This window comes from Notolepis coatsorum (assembly GCF_963971535.1).
Source record: "Notolepis coatsorum genome assembly, chromosome: 19".
Taxonomy (NCBI): domain Eukaryota; kingdom Metazoa; phylum Chordata; class Actinopteri; order Aulopiformes; family Paralepididae; genus Notolepis; species Notolepis coatsorum.
The window spans coordinates 34,970,281-34,991,112 of NC_140183.1; the positions used below are offsets into that span (position 1 = coordinate 34,970,281).

General features: G+C 42.4%; 1 protein-coding gene across 2 annotated transcripts in view; it reads right to left on the reverse strand.

Moving 5' to 3' along the window:
* LOC311245765 (uncharacterized protein) overlaps nt 1-17,790 on the reverse strand; it is an 83,065-nt gene extending 65,275 nt beyond the window's left edge. The window contains exons 1-2 of one of the 2 annotated variants that reach the window (XM_084335742.1): nt 17,673-17,790; nt 13,662-13,853 (exon numbers count right to left, since the gene is read on the reverse strand). In XM_084335742.1, the coding sequence (XP_084191868.1) occupies nt 13,662-13,830 (169 nt within the window). In that variant the 5' untranslated portion in view covers nt 13,831-13,853; nt 17,673-17,790. The remainder of the gene's footprint in view (nt 1-13,661; nt 13,854-17,672) is intronic. The other variant, XM_084335743.1, reaches the window with a different exon arrangement.
* Between the last annotated feature and the right edge of the window lie 3,042 nt (nt 17,791-20,832).

A 20,832-nucleotide genomic window follows, 5' to 3' on the forward strand; every position in this document is an offset into this window, starting at 1 on the left:
TAGTGGGTGGGAGGGGTTTTCCCTGATGGCCTGGAGCTTAGCAAGGCTCCTCCTCTCCGCCACCCTCGCTAGAGAGTCCAGCATCACCCCAGCCACGCTACTGGCCTTCCTGACCAGCTTATCCAGCCTGTTTGTGTCCCCTGCTCTCAGTCCGCTGCCCCAGCAGGTCACAGCGTACAAGAAGGCGCCCGCCACCACCGACTCATAGAACATCCTCAACATCCTTGTACAGACATTGAAGGATCTCAGCCTTCTGAGGAAGTAGAGTCGGCTCTGGCCCTTCTTGTACAGTGCCTCTGCGTGTTTTGACCCGTTCAGTTTGTTGTCGATGTGCACACCGAGGTATTTGTACTCCTCAACCATGTCCACATCGACTCCCCTGATGGAAACGGGGGTCACAGGTGCACTCCTCCTCCTCCCCAGCTCCACCACCAGTTCCCTGGTCTTTGCCACATTTAGCTGCAGGTGGTTTTTATCGCACCATGTGACGAAGTCCACTACCAGTTCCCGGTATTCCCTCTCATCACCGTCCTTCATACATCCCACTATCGCAGAGTCATTAGAAACTTCTGAAGGTGGCAGGACTCTAGGGCTGTCTTAAATACTTCGAAGCTTCGTTCGATGGGCATGGGATTCGAATGGGAAAATTAAATTCAAATATATATAAAAGAAAAAATCTATTAAAAAAAATTATAAAATCAACACATTCTGCGCCACGCAGTATACCCATCTTATACCACTCTCTGCCAGTGCTGTAACCCTATGGAGTGGCTCACCTTCTTTGCAGGGCTATAACTTTTTAAATATTATAGCTATATCGACATTACTATGGCCCATTCAACATCGGGTATCTATCATTCCGGATGTGCGAACGTTATATTTTTCCATTCATACATTGTCGTGTTAGTACCGTCGTGAATATAAGTGTTTTTAGAGTGTATAGCAGCAATTCCTAGAACGCGCGTTATAGGCCCTGACACGTATTATACATAATCGTTTGGCGTTTCATTCCTATACACCAGGGGTAGGCAACCCTAGGCACGCGTGCCTGCATAGGCACGCGGGGGCATTTTCATTGGCACAGGGGGCAGCATTAAAAAGAAATTTAAAAATAAAAGATTTTTATTTATTTATTTTTTTGCTTTGAAATATTATAGTGAAATATTTTGCACTGTTGTCGCATTTATCTTGTTGAAAGCCTCCCACAGGTTCTTTTTTTTAAGTCGAGTATATCAAGGAGGCTTTTCTCTGTAGCTCAGATGTTTTGTTTGAAGGCTTGCCAAACAAAGAGACAATCAAATCAAGGATAAAAGATATCCCCATGTCAGCTTGAAGTGTCGAGCGACGCATCAACGAAATGTCAGAAAATATCAGAGAACAGCAAACAGCTGGATTAAAAGATGCTCCGGTGTGCAGCTTAAAGTGACCAACTACAGCCCCCAGATAACGGAGCTCAGTAAAGCAAAACTGTTTGTCTGCATTGCACCCCCGCCCCAACTCAGATTTAGGGTTGATACAACCATCATAATAATATTGTTAATAATAACAATAACAATAATGATGTAATAATAATGTAAAAATTATCATTAAAAATACCTGATTATGAGAAATGTTTTTTACGATGCATGGAATATTGTTGAGGCACACTAGTTACAACTATATTTCAAACAGGCACTTCATGTCAAAAAGGTTGCTGACCCCTGCTATACACGCTATATAAAAAAATTCAAATGCATATGATCGCTATATAGGGGTGCACCGATGTATCGGTCGATAAGTGCCTTGTTGACTGCAATCTGCCTATCGGCCGATAAGCTCGAATGTGCCGATGGCAGTAGCCGATAAGTTCAGTCGCGTCCTGCACAACGCCGCCCCCAGTCCCCCACACACACACACAAGCTACTGCATCAAAGTTACTACTAAATATTCAACATTCTCTTTTGAGACTCCGCTTCAGACTCTTATCATTTGGCACTAAAAGCTAAACATTGTCACCGATATGGCTGTCCGCAACATGTCATTAATTGTGTACGCGAGGTGGTCGCTCAGTGACGACGCTAACATGAGCTAGGTTAGCTAGCATGAGCTACCGGGAGATGGAAAGACTAAAGTTACTGGTGAAAATGTGATTTACGTTGGAATACTCCTTTGCCAACTTGCTGTACTTTGCTTGCAGGTCTGCAGCCATTATTGCTGGATTATGAATAGCCCCAACTTTAGCCAAGGTAACGTTATGGCTAAACCTTTAACGTTAGCTTTTGGTTAGCTGTTCAATGCTAATAACAGAACCAAGCGAACCCATCACAGCTCCCCGTCAACACCCCTCTCTCGGGAAGATGGCATTTAAGAAAGTATCTGCTGTTAAAATGACACAAACATTAGTTTTGTGGCATTAACGTTATATAGTTAGTGTTACACGTTCAATAACATAAGCATAGTATTTACCCGAACTACTAGCTCAGTTCCTTCCGTTGCTCATAGAGCCCTGAGAGTTGTACCCAATCCATTCTGCAATCTGTTAATAAAGTTTTCAATCAGACAAATGTATAGAAAGGCTTTGTTTTATTATAACATTCCTTGCAGTAAAATCATTATGTCTCGTTTGGTCATCCTGTGGAGCGCTGGTCGGCGGGCAGCTAACGTATTAGCTACGGTAAGCTTGTTGTGGTTCTCGCAAGCAGATCAATGGCGGCATGCCCGGAAGTAGAAAATGAATAAACGCTTGCCGATTGGTGGTAAGAACAGCAGGAGGTGGGTGCTAGCGGTGTGACGTAATTGGCCGAATCGACTGTCAATCAAAATTGTTCTATTGCATTGGTTGAGACAATAGTATCCAGCTGCAGACCATACTGGGAGAGGGATAGTGCTACATGGCATGGTGGAATTAATACCATAAACATATTTCTTGATGTTTCCTTTTTTTAAGTAAGTAAAGAGGCCTACAAATACAAACATACAAATATACAGTAGTTTCATTAAAATAAAAAGAAATTACAAAAAAAGATATATAAAAAAAAACTACAAATATATATTTTTTGCCACAAATATCGGTATCGGCCGATTGTGTTAGTTGAACAATCGGTATCGGTGGCAAATTTTCATATCGGTGCATCCCTATTAGGGATGGGAATCCTAATTGGGAATCCTAATTGGCCGATGCCTGGAACCGTGTGGCTCCCGTGACTTTCGATTCCCTTATCGCTGCCAGGTTTTTCCTAGTTGCGCAATAATGTTAGCGTTAGCATGTAGCCATGGCAGACTATTTGATTCCTTAAGGGCTCGAAATTGCCTGGGTTTTGGTAATATGCTCCCGAAATGCTCCCGCTGTTTGGCTACTTCTATGTGCAGTGAAAACTACTTGAATGCTTTAGAACCTAGTCATTGATTTAGATCAGGGTGAGCTAAAATTAGCCGCGGAGCTAACGCTAGCTAACGTGAGCTAACGCTATTTAATCAAGCTCACAAAGAGAGATAAACAGCTGACAGCGGATAGTACAGGTACAAATACAATAAAACAGCAGGTGGGGGCTGTTGTGTAAACCTTGTACTCTTTAGTTCACATATAATGAGAGGCGGAGTGTTTGTTTACAAGTCTGTAAGCCAGGAAGTACAGTGGTGCAACATACAAATGTGTCCGTGTAGCGACACAAGCCAATACCTTATAGGACAGGGGCCCGGGGAGGGAGCGCTCTCTCTCTCTCTGTGTGTGTGTGTGTGTGTGTGTGTGTGTGTGTCTGTGTCTGTGTCTGTGTCTGTGTCTGTGTCTGTGTCTGTGTCTGTGTGTGTGTGTGTGTGTGTGTGTGTGTGTGTGTGTTAAGGCTGAGCCCGAACGTTCGTTCGTTACGCTGACATTCGGACTTTAATTAATAGGTTCGAACGTTCGGTGAAAAAAAAAGAAAGGATGCGCACGGGGTTGAGGTGATGTGAAGCGGCGCGTCAGGCGCTCGGCTCAACCAGCATGGTCTGCCGGGCTGCAGCGGGATACTATTTCTCAACCAGAGCTCTATTTTGATTGACAGGCGATTCTGCCAATTACGTCACACCGCTTGCACCCGCCTCTGCTGTTACCACCAATCGGCAAGCGTTTATTCGTTTTTTACTTCAGGCAACGCCGCCATTGATCTGCTTGCTTGAAGCCTCAACAGACTTACCGTAGCTACCGGGGAGCCGTAGTTAGCTCCCCGCCGAGGAAGTAATCGGTAACAAGGTTTCCGTAGGTGAACCTGCAGAAGGATCATTAATGAATACCAGCCTTTTTCGGCCACGGAGCGCAAGCTTCATGGCGGGAGGTGGTTGCGTTGGAAACAACAGCAGGCGCACGGTGGACAGACCCGTCCACCGTCTACCTCGGAACGGTGGTAGGGCGGACGGGCGGCAGGCGTGTTGGGAGCCCGGCCGTTCCGAGGTAGACGGTGGACGGGTCTGTTGAGGAGCGTGCGGCTCCCCTCCCCGTCGACCAAGAGTGAATACCTGTTATTGAACGTGTAACACTAACTATATAACGTTAATGCCACAAAACTAATGCCGTTGTTTATCTAGCCCCTTACGTGACTGCAAGGGCTATTGTTTATCATAGTAACTTTGATTCAGTAGCTTGTTTATTTTCTTCTGAGTGCTTTGTTTAATTACATGTTTACATGAACAGCCACCACTGTAAACATGTTTTTCACCAATAGACTATGCAATGCCGCCCTCCGTAGGATCTATAATAATACAATAAAAAAAATTATTATAAAAAAAAATGAAAAAAAAAATTATTAATTTTTTTTTTTATTAAAACATTTTAAAAAACGAACGTTCGATAAACCCTGGCGAACGTTCAAACCCTAAAAACAGGGTTCGGGCTCAGCGTGTGTGTGTGTGTGTGTGTGTGTGTGTGTGTGTGTGTGTGTGTGTGTGTGTGTGTGTGTGTGTGTGTGTGTGTGTGTGTGTGTGTGTGTGTGTGTGTGTGTGTGTGTGTGTGTGTGTGTGTGTGTGTGTGTGTGTGTGTGTGTGTGTGTGTGTGTGTGTGTGTGTGTGTGTGTGTGTGTGTGTGTGTGTGTGTGTGTGTGTGTGTGTGTGTGTGTGTGTGTGTGTGTGTGTGTGTGTGTGTGTGTGTGTGTGTGTGTGTGTGTGTGTGTGTGTGTGTGTGTGTGTGTGTGTGTGTGTGTGTGTGTGTGTGTGTGTGTGTGTGTGTGTGTGTGTGTGTGTGTGTGTGTGTGTGTGTGTGTGTGTGTGTGTGTGTGTGTGTGTGTGTGTGTGTGTGTGTGTGTGTGTGTGTGTGTGTGTGTGTGTGTGTGTGTGTGTGTGTGTGTGTGTGTGTGTGTGTGTGTGTGTGTGTGTGTGTGTGTGTGTGTGTGTGTGTGTGTGTGTGTGTGTGTGTGTGTGTGTGTGTGTGTGTGTGTGTGTGTGTGTGTGTGTGTGTGTGTGTGTGTGTGTGTGTGTGTGTGTGTGTGTGTGTGTGTGTGTGTGTGTGTGTGTGTGTGTGTGTGTGTGTGTGTGTGTGTGTGTGTGTGTGTGTGTGTGTGTGTGTGTGTGTGTGTGTGTGTGTGTGTGTGTGTGTGTGTGTGTGTGTGTGTGTGTGTGTGTGTGTGTGTGTGTGTGTGTGTGTGTGTGTGTGTGTGTGTGTGTGTGAGAGAGAGAGAGAGAGAGAGAGAGAGAGAGAGAGAGAGAGAGAGAGAGAGAGAGAGAGAGAGAGAGTGAGAGTGAGTGAGAGACAGAAGTCAGAGGAATAACGACCTGTTATTCAATAGATTAAATTAGTTTAAGAATAAAAAAATAAATACATTTTAAGAGAATCTCAAATACATTATTTTATTTAAGTGTAGGCTATAGTTAATGTTTTATTTTTTACAGTTTTTGTATTTTTCTGACATGGGGGCTCAACAATAAATGACAATCAGAAATGTCAAGTTGCATGTTGTTATTCTAACCAGCTTAGACCCCTACGCTCTGCATCTTCTGGCCGCCTCAGATCTACTCCTATCCGAGCTCCGGGAGGGTCATCAAAGAGAAGTCCCCTATTCTCAGTCCTTGCCCCACAATGGTGGAATTAACTACCCACCCCAGTTAGGACAGCCGAATCACGTCCAATCTTTCGCCGTCGACTAAAGACGCACTTCTTCAACCATTATCTGAATAAAAAAATATATATCTAACCCTAACTAACCGTACTGTCATGCACTTGTCCTAATAAACTAACCTACACTGTAGCACTCAACACTTTGATGAACATTGTTGCTCAGCTGATAGAGTTGTGCCCTTCCTGATGGCTTGTCGTACAGAACTTGTTAGTCGCTTTGGATAAAAGCGTCAGCTAAATGACTAAATGTAGTTCTGTTGCATTTCCAATTTATTTATTTAAATTATAAATCGATCAGGTATCGATAAGGGAATCGATAAAGAATCGAATCGATAAGCAGAATCGATAATGGAATCGTATCGATAAAATCCTATCAATTCCCATCCCTAATCCCTATCGCTATACATTATGCTCCATCATGCGTGAAGGAAAGGGGGGGGGGGGTCGTTTATGATTCCTTGATTGTCGCTAACGGCTTTCTTTAGTACGACACCATACGTTGATCGGATAGATTGCAATGAAATAAATAGACAATCAAGCTGGAATTACCCTTAGATTCCTCTTACCTGCGGCCGATGAGTCTGGAGATTTTTTTTCCCAATTATTTGATGTCGATCTGCTAGATCCATTTTCTGTTTGTATGACGCAATAAACGGCGAAAGCATATTGATTCTTGCGTCTCGAAAGCGATCCCATGCACTCGAGTGTGTATCTTGATCCACGTTACAAGTAGGGATTGGTACTGAATTTGGTACTTTTGAGGTACCGAACCGAAAACACGTCGGTACTACTGAGTATCGAATCAAGTGAGAAAAAAATAAATAAAAAATTATAATTTTTCTTTTTTTACTTTTTCTTTTTTTTTAACTTTTTTCTTTTCATGTCAACGTTCACACGCACAATATATGCTTACCTAGGATTTGACTTGATTCAACAACAAAGCAGTCGGAGCAATGACAAGCCGAAAACTGTCGAAATTGTAGTTATTTGAAGTTTGGATTTTTTTTTACGACTGAGGTAGGTAAATTAAATGTCTTGAGACTAAAGTACCGAAAAAAGGTACCGTTGGGTACCGGTATCGATTCACAGGTACCGGTACCGGTATCGGTTCAAATGTGAAAGGTACCCATCCCTAGTTACAAGATATAGAGATCTCTGCCGGAGGATTTTCCCTGATGCACAGAGCGCCACATCCGTTTTTTTAGAGTAGAGTGCAACTCGCCCGAAATCCACCAGGCAGCGGTATTGAGGCGTTGAAATATCAGACAGGGTCCAGCTGGCTCCCGGTGCCTTCCTGGATGAATTATGAATGCCAATAGCGAATAAAGGAAATAACGATCATAAAAACGAGTAAACTCGTTGTTGGTGCTATTCGATTGGCGGGCAATAACGAGTAAATAGTTTTTGGCGCAAGATGTGTTAACTACAACAAGCAATGCCGTTTGTTATTTAAGATGAGGTCGGGCTCGGCACTGACAGATTTGTGTTCATTGTGCTGCTTTTATAAAGCCTCAAATGACGGCTTACAATATTTCATGAAAGCAAAGTGTTTCGTTTGTCTAAGATTTAAAAAGGTTTAAACTTTACAGCACTGACAAAGTTGAACAAAGTGCTGTACAAGTCCCACAACATAAAATATATATATATATATAAAAGTTAAAAAAAATGTATCTCGAAGCTTCGAATTAAAATCTAATCTCGGCCCCGAAGCTTCGAATGCCAAAACAAATTTCGAAGGTCAGCCCTACAGGACTCTGACCGATAGTGGAAGTCGTTGGTGTAGACTAGAGTTTCTGAAAATGGGTCGCGGACCCGTTTTTATTGGGTCGCCAATTGGCAGAGTAAAATGCATAACACAGGGCTTGAAATCCCTCCTCCTGCTCCCCCCTCCCCAAATGTCCCTTTTCTGTACATTCGCTAGTTTGTACACTCGTGCCTTGTGAGTTGACAGTGACTAGGGATGCCCCGATCGATCGGCCACCGATCGTTATCGGCCGATAATCAGTATAAATATGCGATCGGGGAATTCCGATAATTTGTCATATTCGCCGATCGCGGAAACTGATCAAGTGGATATCTCACTCGCTTGTCTCAGACGCACAGGACCTGCAAACTGCTCCTCCTCCCTAGCCCCGCCCGTACCCGTGTAGAGTTTGTAAACACGGAGGCGGACCTCCTCTGCTGAGTCTAGATAGTGCATTCGACCTGAGCTAACGTTAGCTACCTAGCTATCGTTACTGTTTAAACAAAATTACCCAGTCAACTATTCACTTTTAGTAGGCATTGTCTAACGGTATTTAGCCGGCTAGCTACTGATAGCTCCGGATATCAACAAATGCCCCAGGAAGTCCAGTAGCCCATGTTGATATCTCCGTTAGCTTGCGTTAGCTTGCGTTAGCTGACGTTAGTTCACGGTTCAAAACGAAATGTCCGATTGAACTAAATAGTTGTCTTAACGTCATCTAGCCGGCTAGCAGTAGCTACAGATAGCTCCTGATATCAATGTCTTATAACATTGATTGAATGCGTATTCGAGCTGAGGGCTTGCTGAATGTGAAATGACCAAAGCATAACGTTACCAATAGGGTCCCGCTGCAGCGCCGGAGAATCCTTTTTGGAGCTAGGGCTACTAGAGTACACACAGTTTGCAGATAGCGAGCATTTTGACTTGTTGCGTGGTGGCGATGTCTCGCAGATAATACAACTACAAGTCTAATTATATAATATATATATTTTATTAAAAAAAAAAAAAAAATTATATAAAATAATTTTTAATTTCTTTTTAATCAAAAACGATCGGTATCGGATCGGTATCGGCCGATATGGCTCACGACGATCGGTGATCGGTATCGGTGGCAAAAAACGTGATCGGGGCATCCCTAACAGTGACCATTCTAACCAATCAAACGTGAGCTTGGTGGCTTGTTTACCACATCCTCTATCTTTCTGTCCCAACGTTAGCTGCTATAACGATTAGCTAACGTTAGCTTAATAACGTTAAATGGGTTAAAAATATGTGTAACTATGGAAGGAGTAAGCCGACCGCTAAAAAATAAAACCCACTGCGGCAGCGAGAGCGGGACCACAGAATAAAATAAAGTTTTGAGAGGATTGGTCGTTTGGAGATAGCGGTGTTTCAAGAGACAGTATGATGCTGGCCTGGGCTGTTATGAGTTGTTCCGTGTGCCGCAAGTATTTTGAAAAGAAAAACAACACGTTTGTCATCTGTAGTAAATCAATGAAGCTGGAATCCATTCGTGACCATGAACAGAGCCATTGTCAGTCACATTGGCTGCATGTCTGTGTCCCGGATTAAATCGGAGCCTCTCTCAAGTACTTTCTAAAAACCTGCCCACTGTACCAAGATATCAGAGACATATACTTCCCATGAATTGCAAACACCAAAAGAGAGTTTGAAAACATGACAAATAACGGAAAACTCCCATACCTACTGGGTCTGAGTGGAGTACAGCAATGTGCAACTGTACAGAAAAGGACATCCAATGGAATACAACCACCATAAAGGCTGTCAATCATGCAAGTATTCCTGCACTACCTGTACTGTACTGATCTCTGTACTACATATACCTGACAAACAAGCACATACCTTTAAATACACTTGAAAGACTGCTGCTGTTTCTAAACGTTATATTAAGTTATCTGAACAATTATATGATATGTGAATACATTTTTGGATTGCTCATCTCCAGCAGGTAGAGTTCTCCTGCTTGGCTAGGAAAGCTGTAGATGTGTTGATTCAGTTTGGCACCACATACTTATGTGAATCTGGGTTTTCTACTCTAGCATACCAGAAACAGGCTAAATGCTCAGCATGACCTCAGAATAGCTTCAAAAACCAAGCCCAGAATAGATATGCTGGTTGAAAACTTCAACCAGCCACATACCTCTCATTAGATTTCATTGTACCATAGATGAAATATTATACCCCTTCTAGCATGGCAGGTCAGTAGAATTTTAAAATAAGTCAGTAAAAATGTATCAGAAATTGAATGTTGCTCAATGTTGGGGTTTAAGGTTGAGGGACAGAGGGAGGGGGTAAGAAATGGAGAGTTGAAAAAGGGGTGATAAATAGAAAGGAGAATAGAACATGTTTGTTAATTTAAAAGTGTTACAAAATTGTATGTGCATATTTTATGAGGTGGTGAGAAAATTAACATTACACTCTGATTATTGCTGTGATGTACTTTTATAATGAAATAATTCATGGTTTGTTGTGTTCTTTATCAGTAGTTTATAAATGTATGTTATGGCAATTCATGATGTATTTTTGTAAGTTTGGGTCCCGGGGAAACACCAAATTTCTCTTTTGGGTCTCGAGCTGAAAAAGTTTGGGAACCCCTGGTGTAGACGGTGAAGAGGAAGGGAGAGAGGACTGTCCCCTGCGGGGCCCCGGTGTTGCTGACCAGTCTGTCTGACACACAGCTCTGTATGCCAGACTGTTGACCGGAACCCGTAAGAGAGACCACACCACCCATGTCCTTGCCTCCCTTCATTGGCTTCCAGTACACTACAGAATAAATTGTAAGGTTCTCCTTTTCGTTTTTAAAGCCCTTAACCCTTTAATCGCCAAAGACGACTTAACACATCATTCTCCGCCATGCGTAATCTGCCAATGACGTCGTACAGTGTCTTTGAGATCAATATTTCAAAAATCTGTCATGGCAATCATATTTCACCCACAGAGACTTGAGATCTCCTGTAGATCTCCTCTCAACTCTCCAACGGTTCAAGACCGCCATCTGGTGGCCGATCGGCAAATCGCCAAAACCGGAAGTGACGCGCGGAAGTGGTGCTCGCCAATATTTTGTCCGGGCACTCACTATCGCTAGCGGGACTCCATCTTGATACACTGGACATCGATCGGTTGCAAATAACTCGATAAACAACATGATTTGGACGCATATAGTATTATACAACCTGGAAATGGATCGCATATATCAACATCCCATAATAGCGATCTTTCTGCTCCACGCTGATCACCCAGCGGTCAGAGGAAGCCGCGGTGAGTTTCAGCGTGTTTGATTATTATTAACCGTATAATCTGCTCTGATATATATATCGCCCATACTACATGAATCATTTAACGTCGGCCACGGACTTATAACCCCCCCCCCCCTCCGGTCACCAGCAGATGATGAGGCATGACGTTTAGGACCTTGTACAATTGAAATTTTTTATCTGACGTCAATCGGTATCAAACTACATTTGATGATCTAATATATGTATTTGTGGCTATAACTCACGTTCTATGGAATGCTGCAGAAAACGATAAATAAAACTTTAGACCATATTTTAGTATGAATGTGTGAATGAAAAAGTAGAACGTTGCTACATCCTAAACGATAGATACTTGATGTTGAATGGGCCATAGTAATGTCAATTTAGCAATACAATTTAAAAAGTTATAGCCCTGCAAAGAAGGGGAACATTCTCCATAGACAAATAGAGCTGGCAGAGGACTAGGCCTGCCGCGATAAGTAGTGATGCACGATATATCGGCCGCCGATATAATATCGGCCGATATGGCCGTTTTTTTACACATCGGTATCGGTCCGATATCAAGATAGGGCAGATAAAAAAAAAAAAAAAAAAAAAAAAAAAACGTTTTTAATTTTTTTTTTTTTTTTTATATCTTTTTTTTCTTATTTTTACATGTTTTGGCCTTAAATAGTTTCAAAAGATCAGTCATTTCTGAAAATAAGTTACAAAAGTAAAAAAAATTATGCGTTTTGGAAAATAGCTCTTTATTTGATTATCATAAAAAAGTGTTTTCTATACAGAGATATCGACATCGGTAAATATCGGTATCGGCCAGAACAGCAATATTAATATCAGTTATCGGTATCGGCCACAATTTTCACATCGGTGCATCACTAGCGATAAGCAATAAATCGATTAATTGTCGCGATAATTAAAATGAATGCAATGATTTTGACGGGCGCGATTAATTGCTATTTGCGCGTTTGTTTTAATGAGGCGGACCCAGTGCCCCTTGTCAGTCACTGTCCGTGTTGGGAGGCGGGCCGCTGGCTTTACTACAGAGCACAGCACAGGAGCTCCGTGGGGCTAACGTTACCCCTCATTGTGTCTATTCTACTAGCATTAACGTTACTCATACAAACAGAGTAAACACAGTTTTCAATCAATCAATCAATAACAACATTAACGAGACCCTCGTTGTGTCTATTCTGCTAACGCTAACGTTACCTCTCATTGTGTCTATTCTACAAGCGTTAACGTTAGTTAGGCTAACAAGCTGTAACGTTACCAGTCGCGTCTATTTGCTAACGTTAGCATTAGGTAATAACCGGTTTAAAATGGATGGTGATTACCTCACGCTGTGTCTATTCTACTAGCATTAACGTTACTCATACAAACAATCAATAGCGAGTTATATTGATCACGCTATGTACGATAGCCATGCTAAAACGCTAGCACAACATTAGCACCTAACCTAACAACAAGCCTTAACAAGTCAGCAATCTTTTTGCGAGACTAAACTCTCCGCTCGGTGGCAAATTGTGTTGATGTCGGTTTTGTTTAATCAATAAATGAGGCAGAATACACAGTGACTGTATCCTTTGTTTATTGCACTTGTGCCTGCTGCAAACATAATGATTATGAAATCCTAGAGACGCGTCTCTATTCTGACCAATCAGTGGTCTGCAGTGTTTCACGTGACTTTTCTGGTACCCAAAGTACCCAAAAAGTACCTGATAATCACAACAATACTTCCGGTCCGGTCGGTGGGCTTCAAAATAAAAGTCTAAAACACCGGAAAAGACGGAGCGGTGGGCTTCAAAATAAAAGTTTTGGGAAATAAATGTCTCAAAAAAAAAAAATCTCTAACCGGTCGCAATAATATCGCTTATCGCGATATTTTCGGGGGCAATTAATCGCCCAGCAAAATGTGTTATCGTGGCAGGCCTATAAGAGGACGGTATAAAATCAGAATAATCCCTGGCAGATAAAGGGTTAATGGTCAGCCCCCCTCCTACATCTCAGACCTCCTATCCCCCTATTCCAACACCAGGTCCCTCAGGTCAGCCGATCATAGGCTCCTGACAGCCCGGAGGTTGAACCTTAAGCTCAGGGGAGGCCGTGCCTTTGCTGTTGCAGCCCCTGAACTGTGGAACAGCATCCCCACCTACATTAGGCTTGCCCCCTCGATAGATGCCTTCAAATCTAGACTCAAAACCCACTTCTACCTATTAGCTTTTCCCGATGTTCACTGACTCATGCCCTGTTTTCCTGTGTGTCTTCCTGTGTGCCCTCCCGTAAAACGGAGATGTGATTGTTGTCTATATGTTGTCTAGATGTATGTGTATCTACCCTCTGTACAGCACTTTGGTTGACATGTGTCATGTTAAATGTGCTCTATTAATAAATCTGATTGATTGATTGATTACTTGTTTGGTATCTTGTATTTTTTTCTGTTTTTTCATCTGTAACTTCTTTTCAGATGACTCCAACATCCAGCTCTTTGCAAAGGTTTTGTCATTGGGGGAACTGGCATTTTCAATGTTGGTTAAACCTAGACTATTAAATGTTACAGAGAACGATGGAATATTGAACTTACATATGTCCTGATAATCTGCGGGTTCCTCCTTCACTACACTCATGTCCAGAGCTGGATCTGAGTCGAAAGTCGCTTCTTTTTTGATGTTCAGTAGGATGTCTTGGTCCAGCTGGTCCTCAGGTTCCTCCTTCACTCCGGTAGGAACGTCCCTGGATTCTAAAGAAGCCATCTTCTACTGGAGCTAGTCTCTTCCTGTAGGAAGTCAGGCTCCAGGTTAGTGTGTTTCACCTAGGGGTTGGGGGGGGGGGGTCGATACAGCAAAATAATGTGATGTTTTGGGTGTCGATATTATATTGATGCAGTGACACTAAGTATCAATATTTAAGAAAAAAATCCCCATGCCTTGCCATTCCAATTTTGCTGCAATAAAAATGATTGGACTGAAAACGTTAACTAATTAGATAAAACAGATGATTTTTTGTATTGCAGATGTTGACAAAGTTTCCGTTGGAGATTTGCAGTTGAAGAAGGGTAATATATTGCAATATCGTGACTCAGAATTGTGATGATATGGTATCGTGGGGCCTCCCCTCCAGTGGGTTACACCAGATGAGTTCAGGTAGAAAACGATGGCGGGTAGGGAGGGGCATGAGTCATGCTTTCCCAGATTGAGTACTACTTGCATGAATTACTCGAGTAGTATGAACTCAAAGTGGGCGACATCGATATGGCCTCTAAAGGATTTTTTGGCTATATCACGATACACGATATATATCGCGATATTTTTTGGCTATATCACGATACACGATATATATTGCGATATTTTGACATTTCCTCTAAATCACTTAAAAATCCTTGATTTAACCCTTTGATGCATACAGTCTAGGGATGCCCCGATCACGTTTTTTGCCACCGATACCGATCGTCTATGAGCCATATCGGCCGATACCAATCTTTTTTGGTTTTATAAAAAAAAAATATTAGGCTATATATAACTTTTTTTTAATTTTGTATATATTATATAATTATACTTGTAGTTGTATTATCTGCGAGACATCGCCACCACGCAACAAGTCAAAATGCTCGCTATCTGCAAACAGCTCCACTGTCTGTGTGTATACTCTGCTTTGGTCAAATCACATTCAACATTGCCATCTTTGCAGTGTTGTTATGGAGCATGATAGCTAATTAGCCAATGTTCAGCTGCAAAAACGAATAATGTCAATTATAAGATATTGATATCAGGAGCTATCTGTAGCTACTGCTAGCCGGCTAGATGACGTTAGACAATGCATCATGTATTAAAATAAAGTGAACTATTTAGTTTACTGGGTCATTTCGTTAAAACAGTGAGCTAACGTGAGCTAACGTTAGCTACCTAGCTAACGGAGGTCTCATGCTGGCCGATCGATCGGCACGGGGCATCCCTATCATTCTTAAACTGAAATGCGCATTTGTTGATATCAGGAGCTATCAGTAGAGCCAGTTAGACAATGCATCATGTATTCAACTAAAGTGAATAGTTGACTGTGTAGTTTTGTTTAAACAGTAACGTTAGCTAGGTAGCTAACGTTAGCTCACGAGCGATAGCTAGTTAGCCAACGCTAGCCAGCACTAGAGCTGCCGCGATTACCGCATTACCGCGGTATCGCTGTTACATCACGGCCACCGCAGAGTAGGCTGAATACCGCGTCACCGCTGTTTTTTATAATAATAATAATAAATTACCCTCCTCTCGTTGGGCTTGCGGCTCTGCAGATATACCCTACTCATCTATCGAGGTTCCAAGCGACCCTATTGGGTACCAGAAAAGTCACGTGAAACATTGCAGACCACTGATTGGTCAGAAGAGAGACGCGTCACACGTTGTAGCGTCATGCAGTGTGTTACCACCAATCGGCAAGCGCGTATTAGGTTTTTACTTCCTGAATGTCAGATCATCACAACACGGCTAATAACGTTAGCTTTAACTCTCCGCCGGAGTGGACTACATCGCTCCTAAGGAGTACTAAACGAGACATAATGATTTTACTGTCTGCAACGAATGTTATAATAAAAGCCCTTCGTTCTATACACTTGTCTGATTGAAAACTTTATTAACAGACCGCAGAATGGGACAACTCAGCACGCTCTGAGCAAAGAAAGGAACTGAGATATGAATAGAGTATTGCTTGCCTTGCTATTGTCCGGTAAATACGCTGATGTTATTGAACGTATAACTATATAATGTTAATGCCACAAAACGAATGCCTTTATTATAAAGTAGTAACTTTATAGTAATAATAATAAGAAAGGGTCGGGGGGGTTAGGGGTAACCACCCCTGCCCGCGACACCGAGTGAACGGCGCACGACCAGAGTGGAAACTTCGAATCCGTGTTTCACTTTCAATAACTAATGCGTGCTTGCCGAATCCCAAACAATATTCATGCTGCAAAGTCATCCTCTAAAAATAGACATTTAGACTAGAGGCAGGCTATATGCTATAAAGAGTAGACTACTACTAAAAAAAAAAATGCATTCAAACTTTTTTTTTTTTTTTTTTGTGTGCATGCGGTAATAACCGCGGCGGTAGGAAATATTTTGCAAATTTGTGCGGTAAGGAAATAATCAATACCGCGGCATCTCTAGCCAGCACTTGCGAAAACGAATATATCAGGAGCTATCAGTAGCTAGATAACATTAGACAACGCCTCATGTATTAAACTAAAGTGAATAGATGACTGGGTCATTTTGTTTAATGCTTGTTATGTTGAAGAGGAGCTCTGAGGTGCTCATCCACTCGACTCTTGCCGGGTTTGTTGACATGCCATGGGTCTGGGACTCAGAAACAGGGTCCCCCAATTTCAATTCATTATAACATTTATGACATGTATGGAAGGCAGGGGTGAGGTGGGTTTTAGGAGTAAGGTCAAGCAGTAGTCTGACCAGTTTGTTTTGTGATGTTTGTAATCTTGTTTTTAGTGCCTTTGAGGTGCTTTGGTACCATGAGGTGCAAGCATAGTCGTAGTACCCTTGAACGAGGGCGCCTGTAAGAGTCTTCAGGGTATTCTTGTTTGCCAGAGAGGAGATCAGGTACAAGAAACGGGAGCATGTCTATGTTCCCCGGGTCCCATGTTCCCCGGGTTCTATGTTCCCCGCTTTGATTGATTGATTGAAAATTTTAGACCACCAGCCCTGATTCCAAACTCTAACCTTAACCAGTTCGAAAGAGGGCCTAAGCTTAACCGTTCGAAACAAGGCGGACATTAATAATTAATAAAATAATAAAAATTAATAAAAAATGTCAATCTATTAATCAATCAAAGCGGGGAACATAGAACCCGGGGAACATAGGGCCCGGGGAACATAGGGATGATCCCCAATAGTCTTGTTCGTTGGTTGACTTTTTTTTTATTATTACATTGCCATTTTGTCACAGGAAATATTTGCCTCTCTAGGATGGAACTCACTACTAAACGTATATTTAGTAACTATCAGTATCAGTAACTTGTATATAGTAGACTGGTGGGTTTTTCTGCTATAATGCGTAGGTAAACGTAGCTGAGCCAATAAATATAAAACAAAGCTACATTTCGTGATTCTATCAGATCAAAACATCGCTCGGTGAAACTCGAAATGGCTCGAATAGTGGACTTCCTGGTTACTTGATCGATCGGCAGTTGTTTCTCCCAATGGACTCGGGGAGTATAAAGAGGAGGCGGGTTCTAGGAAGTATTTAGTCACTGAGCATTACTTGGTTGCGGGAAAGACTGACCTGTGTGAGGCGACGCCATTATCCAGATCATGTTTCTTTTTGTTATGCTCAATCATTGATATCTAAACAATGCCAGTTTTGGCGTTTTGAAGATTAGACTACCGTGGGATTAATGTAACGGGTTCAAAATTTAACAATCGACCTAGTAGGTTAGCTAACCGCTACATGCTATCTTCTGTTTGTCGGTTTATGGCGTGAAAGATAGCCGGGTAAACAATCCACGTTATGTTTCTCTGATACAATACATTGATACAAGGACCGAATACAACGTTAGTAAAGGGGTGTCTTCACAAATATTATTAAAAAAAAAACTCACTACGGACGGTCCAACGCCTGCTTTTCTCCAAAACAGTCGAGTTTTAGTCCATAAATTGTGTGTTTTCACCAAGCTTGACGTTTTCGTGACCACTAGCTTGTAGCTTCGTACCGTACTACTACTAACCATACTCAACTTGGCGCACGCGCACTACGACGAAACTAAAAAAGTCACCCACAGAAGGTTTGGGTTGCCAGATATGCGGATGGACCGCATTTGCGGCTTTCAGCTACAGATGCCAGAATGTAAGTTTATTAACAGATTACAGAATGGGTACAGTACAGCTCAATACATACAATTGTTAAGGGGATGCAGACCAGAGAAAGACTTTCGTCTTGTTTACATCAGGGTTCCCCATTTTCAATTCATCATAACATTATGACATACACAACATACAGATAGACAGTACTGCTACATCTATACATTTATGACATACCAGATTTGCAAATACAGTACTGTTTGTGTTACAAAAAGTGTCCAGAAAAAGAGTGTATATACATTTGACGTAGAAACTGTACATTGGAGGGGGGGTTGGGTAGGGGGGGGGCACTGTACACTGGAATACTGACAAAGCCATACTTTGTCATTTACTGTACAACTGGGTTAGGACATTTGTAGGGGCCAGTTTCGAATTGCAGTCTCCCGTAGGTGTTTTTTTTAGACTGTTTTTGAAGGTGGTTCGTGGGTTAAATCTGGGTTTAACATGATTTGTGGAGCTCCCTCTGGTGTTGTGATCGTGGTATTCACTGACCTTTGGGAAGTGTTTTGACATGTACATGGGTACCTTGGTCGTGTAGTGTATCTTGTAGACCAGGCCCATTGCAAGTTGCTGTACTCTGTCATCTACTCTAAGCCATCCTAGGTTGTCAAAGTGGGCAGGGGTGAGGTGGGTTCTAGGAGTCAGGTCAAGCAGTAGTCTGACTAGTTTGTTTTGAGATGTTTGTAATTTGTTTTTTAGTGCCTTTGAGGTGCTTTGCTACCATGAGGTGCAAGCATAGTCGTAGTACCCTTGTATGAGTGCTCCTGCCAGAGTCTTCAGGGTATTCTTGTTTACCAGAGAGGAGATCCGGTACAAGAATCGAGTTTGTTGGTTGACTTTTTTTATTACATTGGATGCCATTTTGTCACAGGAAAGATTAGCCTCTAGGATGGAACACGGGTAGGTAATTTCATCTTTCCTTGTGACAATATTGTCACCCACTGAAACTGAGAAGCCGTCGGTCTTGCTGAGTTTGTTATTTGAACCGAAGAGAATGGACTCTGTTTTGCCCATGTGTAATGATAGTTTGTTGTCGGCGAGCCATATGCAGATTTTGCCTGTATTGAGCCTACAGTACGGCTCAATACAAACAATTGTTAAGAGGATGCAGACCAGAAAAATACTTTCATCTTGTTTACACCAGGGTCCCCCATTTTCAATTAATCAAGACATTTGTGACATGCATGTATGTATTAGTTCTGTATGTATTAGTGAAGAAAAACCTCTTCACAACTGAATATATCCAGTTGGAACATACATTTACATTTAGTCATTTAGCTGACGCTTTTATCCAAAGCGACTTACAAGTTCAATGGGCCTGGTCTACAAGATACACTATACGACCGGGGTGCCCATGTACATGTCAAAATACTTCCCAAAGGTCAGTGAATACCACAACCACTACACCAGAGGAAGCTCAACAAATCATGTTAAACCCAGATTCGGCTCAAACAAGGGACTAAACACGTTTCGCAATTATGCCACAACAATGTGGAACGCCCTACCCAAAGCTGTAAAGGAATGTGAATCCCTGCCCACATTCAAAACCGCTCTTAAAGAGCACCTACGGGAGGCTGCAATTCGAAACTGGCCACCGTAAATGCCCAAAACCCCCACCACCTCCTAATAGACAGTCTCCTCACCACCGCATGTATATATTCCCTCCCCGCCGTATGTATATTTCCCTCCCACCCACCCACCCCCTCCTAATGTACAGTCCCCTCCCCATCATATTGTAATAAATACGTGAGTTATACCAGTAGCAGGAGAAACTGCTACTTAGCAGGGAAACTGCTATTTATCCAGATGCCTGAAATAACCAACATCACAACCGGGTTTACAAGGGATACCAACTTTATTTATTTAAGTCCTATGCTAAACAATGATCTGAGCTATCAATTAAAACCTATGAGCCATGAAGCCAATACATCTTTCCCTTCTGTGACATGCAGGGTTTAACAGGACCAGAGAATGCAGCAGGTATAGACAGACGTCCCCTAGGTAAATTTATATCACCTCTAAGTTAATCACTCTATACATTACAGCACTACAGCACTATCACATCTATAGGTAAACCCTTCACCTCTAGGTGGAGCACATCTCACAGCACACTTTAGATATGGGCAACAACCCTTAGTTTGAACGAGGTGCGGTACATGCACACTGTACAACAATAGTCACACACACTTTATCCGACCAGCTCTGGTCCATGTGAATATCTAGGGCCTCGCCTACCGCTATCAGCCCACCCTCTCGCTGTACCCTCCGCCACCTCTCTCACTTGGTACGGCCTCACGTCTAATAAGACACTTTATTACAACACCTAATTCATACAGGTACTAGGGGTCTCTAATTGGGGGGACTAATCGGACCACGTAAAGGTCGTCTGCAACCGTAACTCAGTCACCCTCTGATATGAGGCACGCAATTATGAACATGCATAGATACATCCTATTACAGTAACCCACGTCAAAACACCCTCTTTAAGAGGCACGGCACGTTTATACAAAGGGGATGCCTAATCACACACACGGCCCGCTAATCACACTCCCAAATAGGCACCGGTAGAAAATGGATCAATTGAACACACTAATTATAGCAGACTCCCCCAGGTCCGAATTACCCCTCCCGCTTGCTTCCCCTGTTCCCCTTCAATGGGTCACACAATATCTATACAATATATACCAGCCTGGGCTATATAATAAATAGGGCATATAAAAGGACTAGTCGAATATGCAGGTTAATTAAGGGCACGATATCATACAGATAAGGTAAATAGAAATTACACAATATCCCATATACAATATATATATATACAGTAGGCCTACACAGTTATAAAAATAGACTGTAATACAAAATCCTATATTAAGTGCAAGTGTGGGTAACAGTGGACTTAACTCG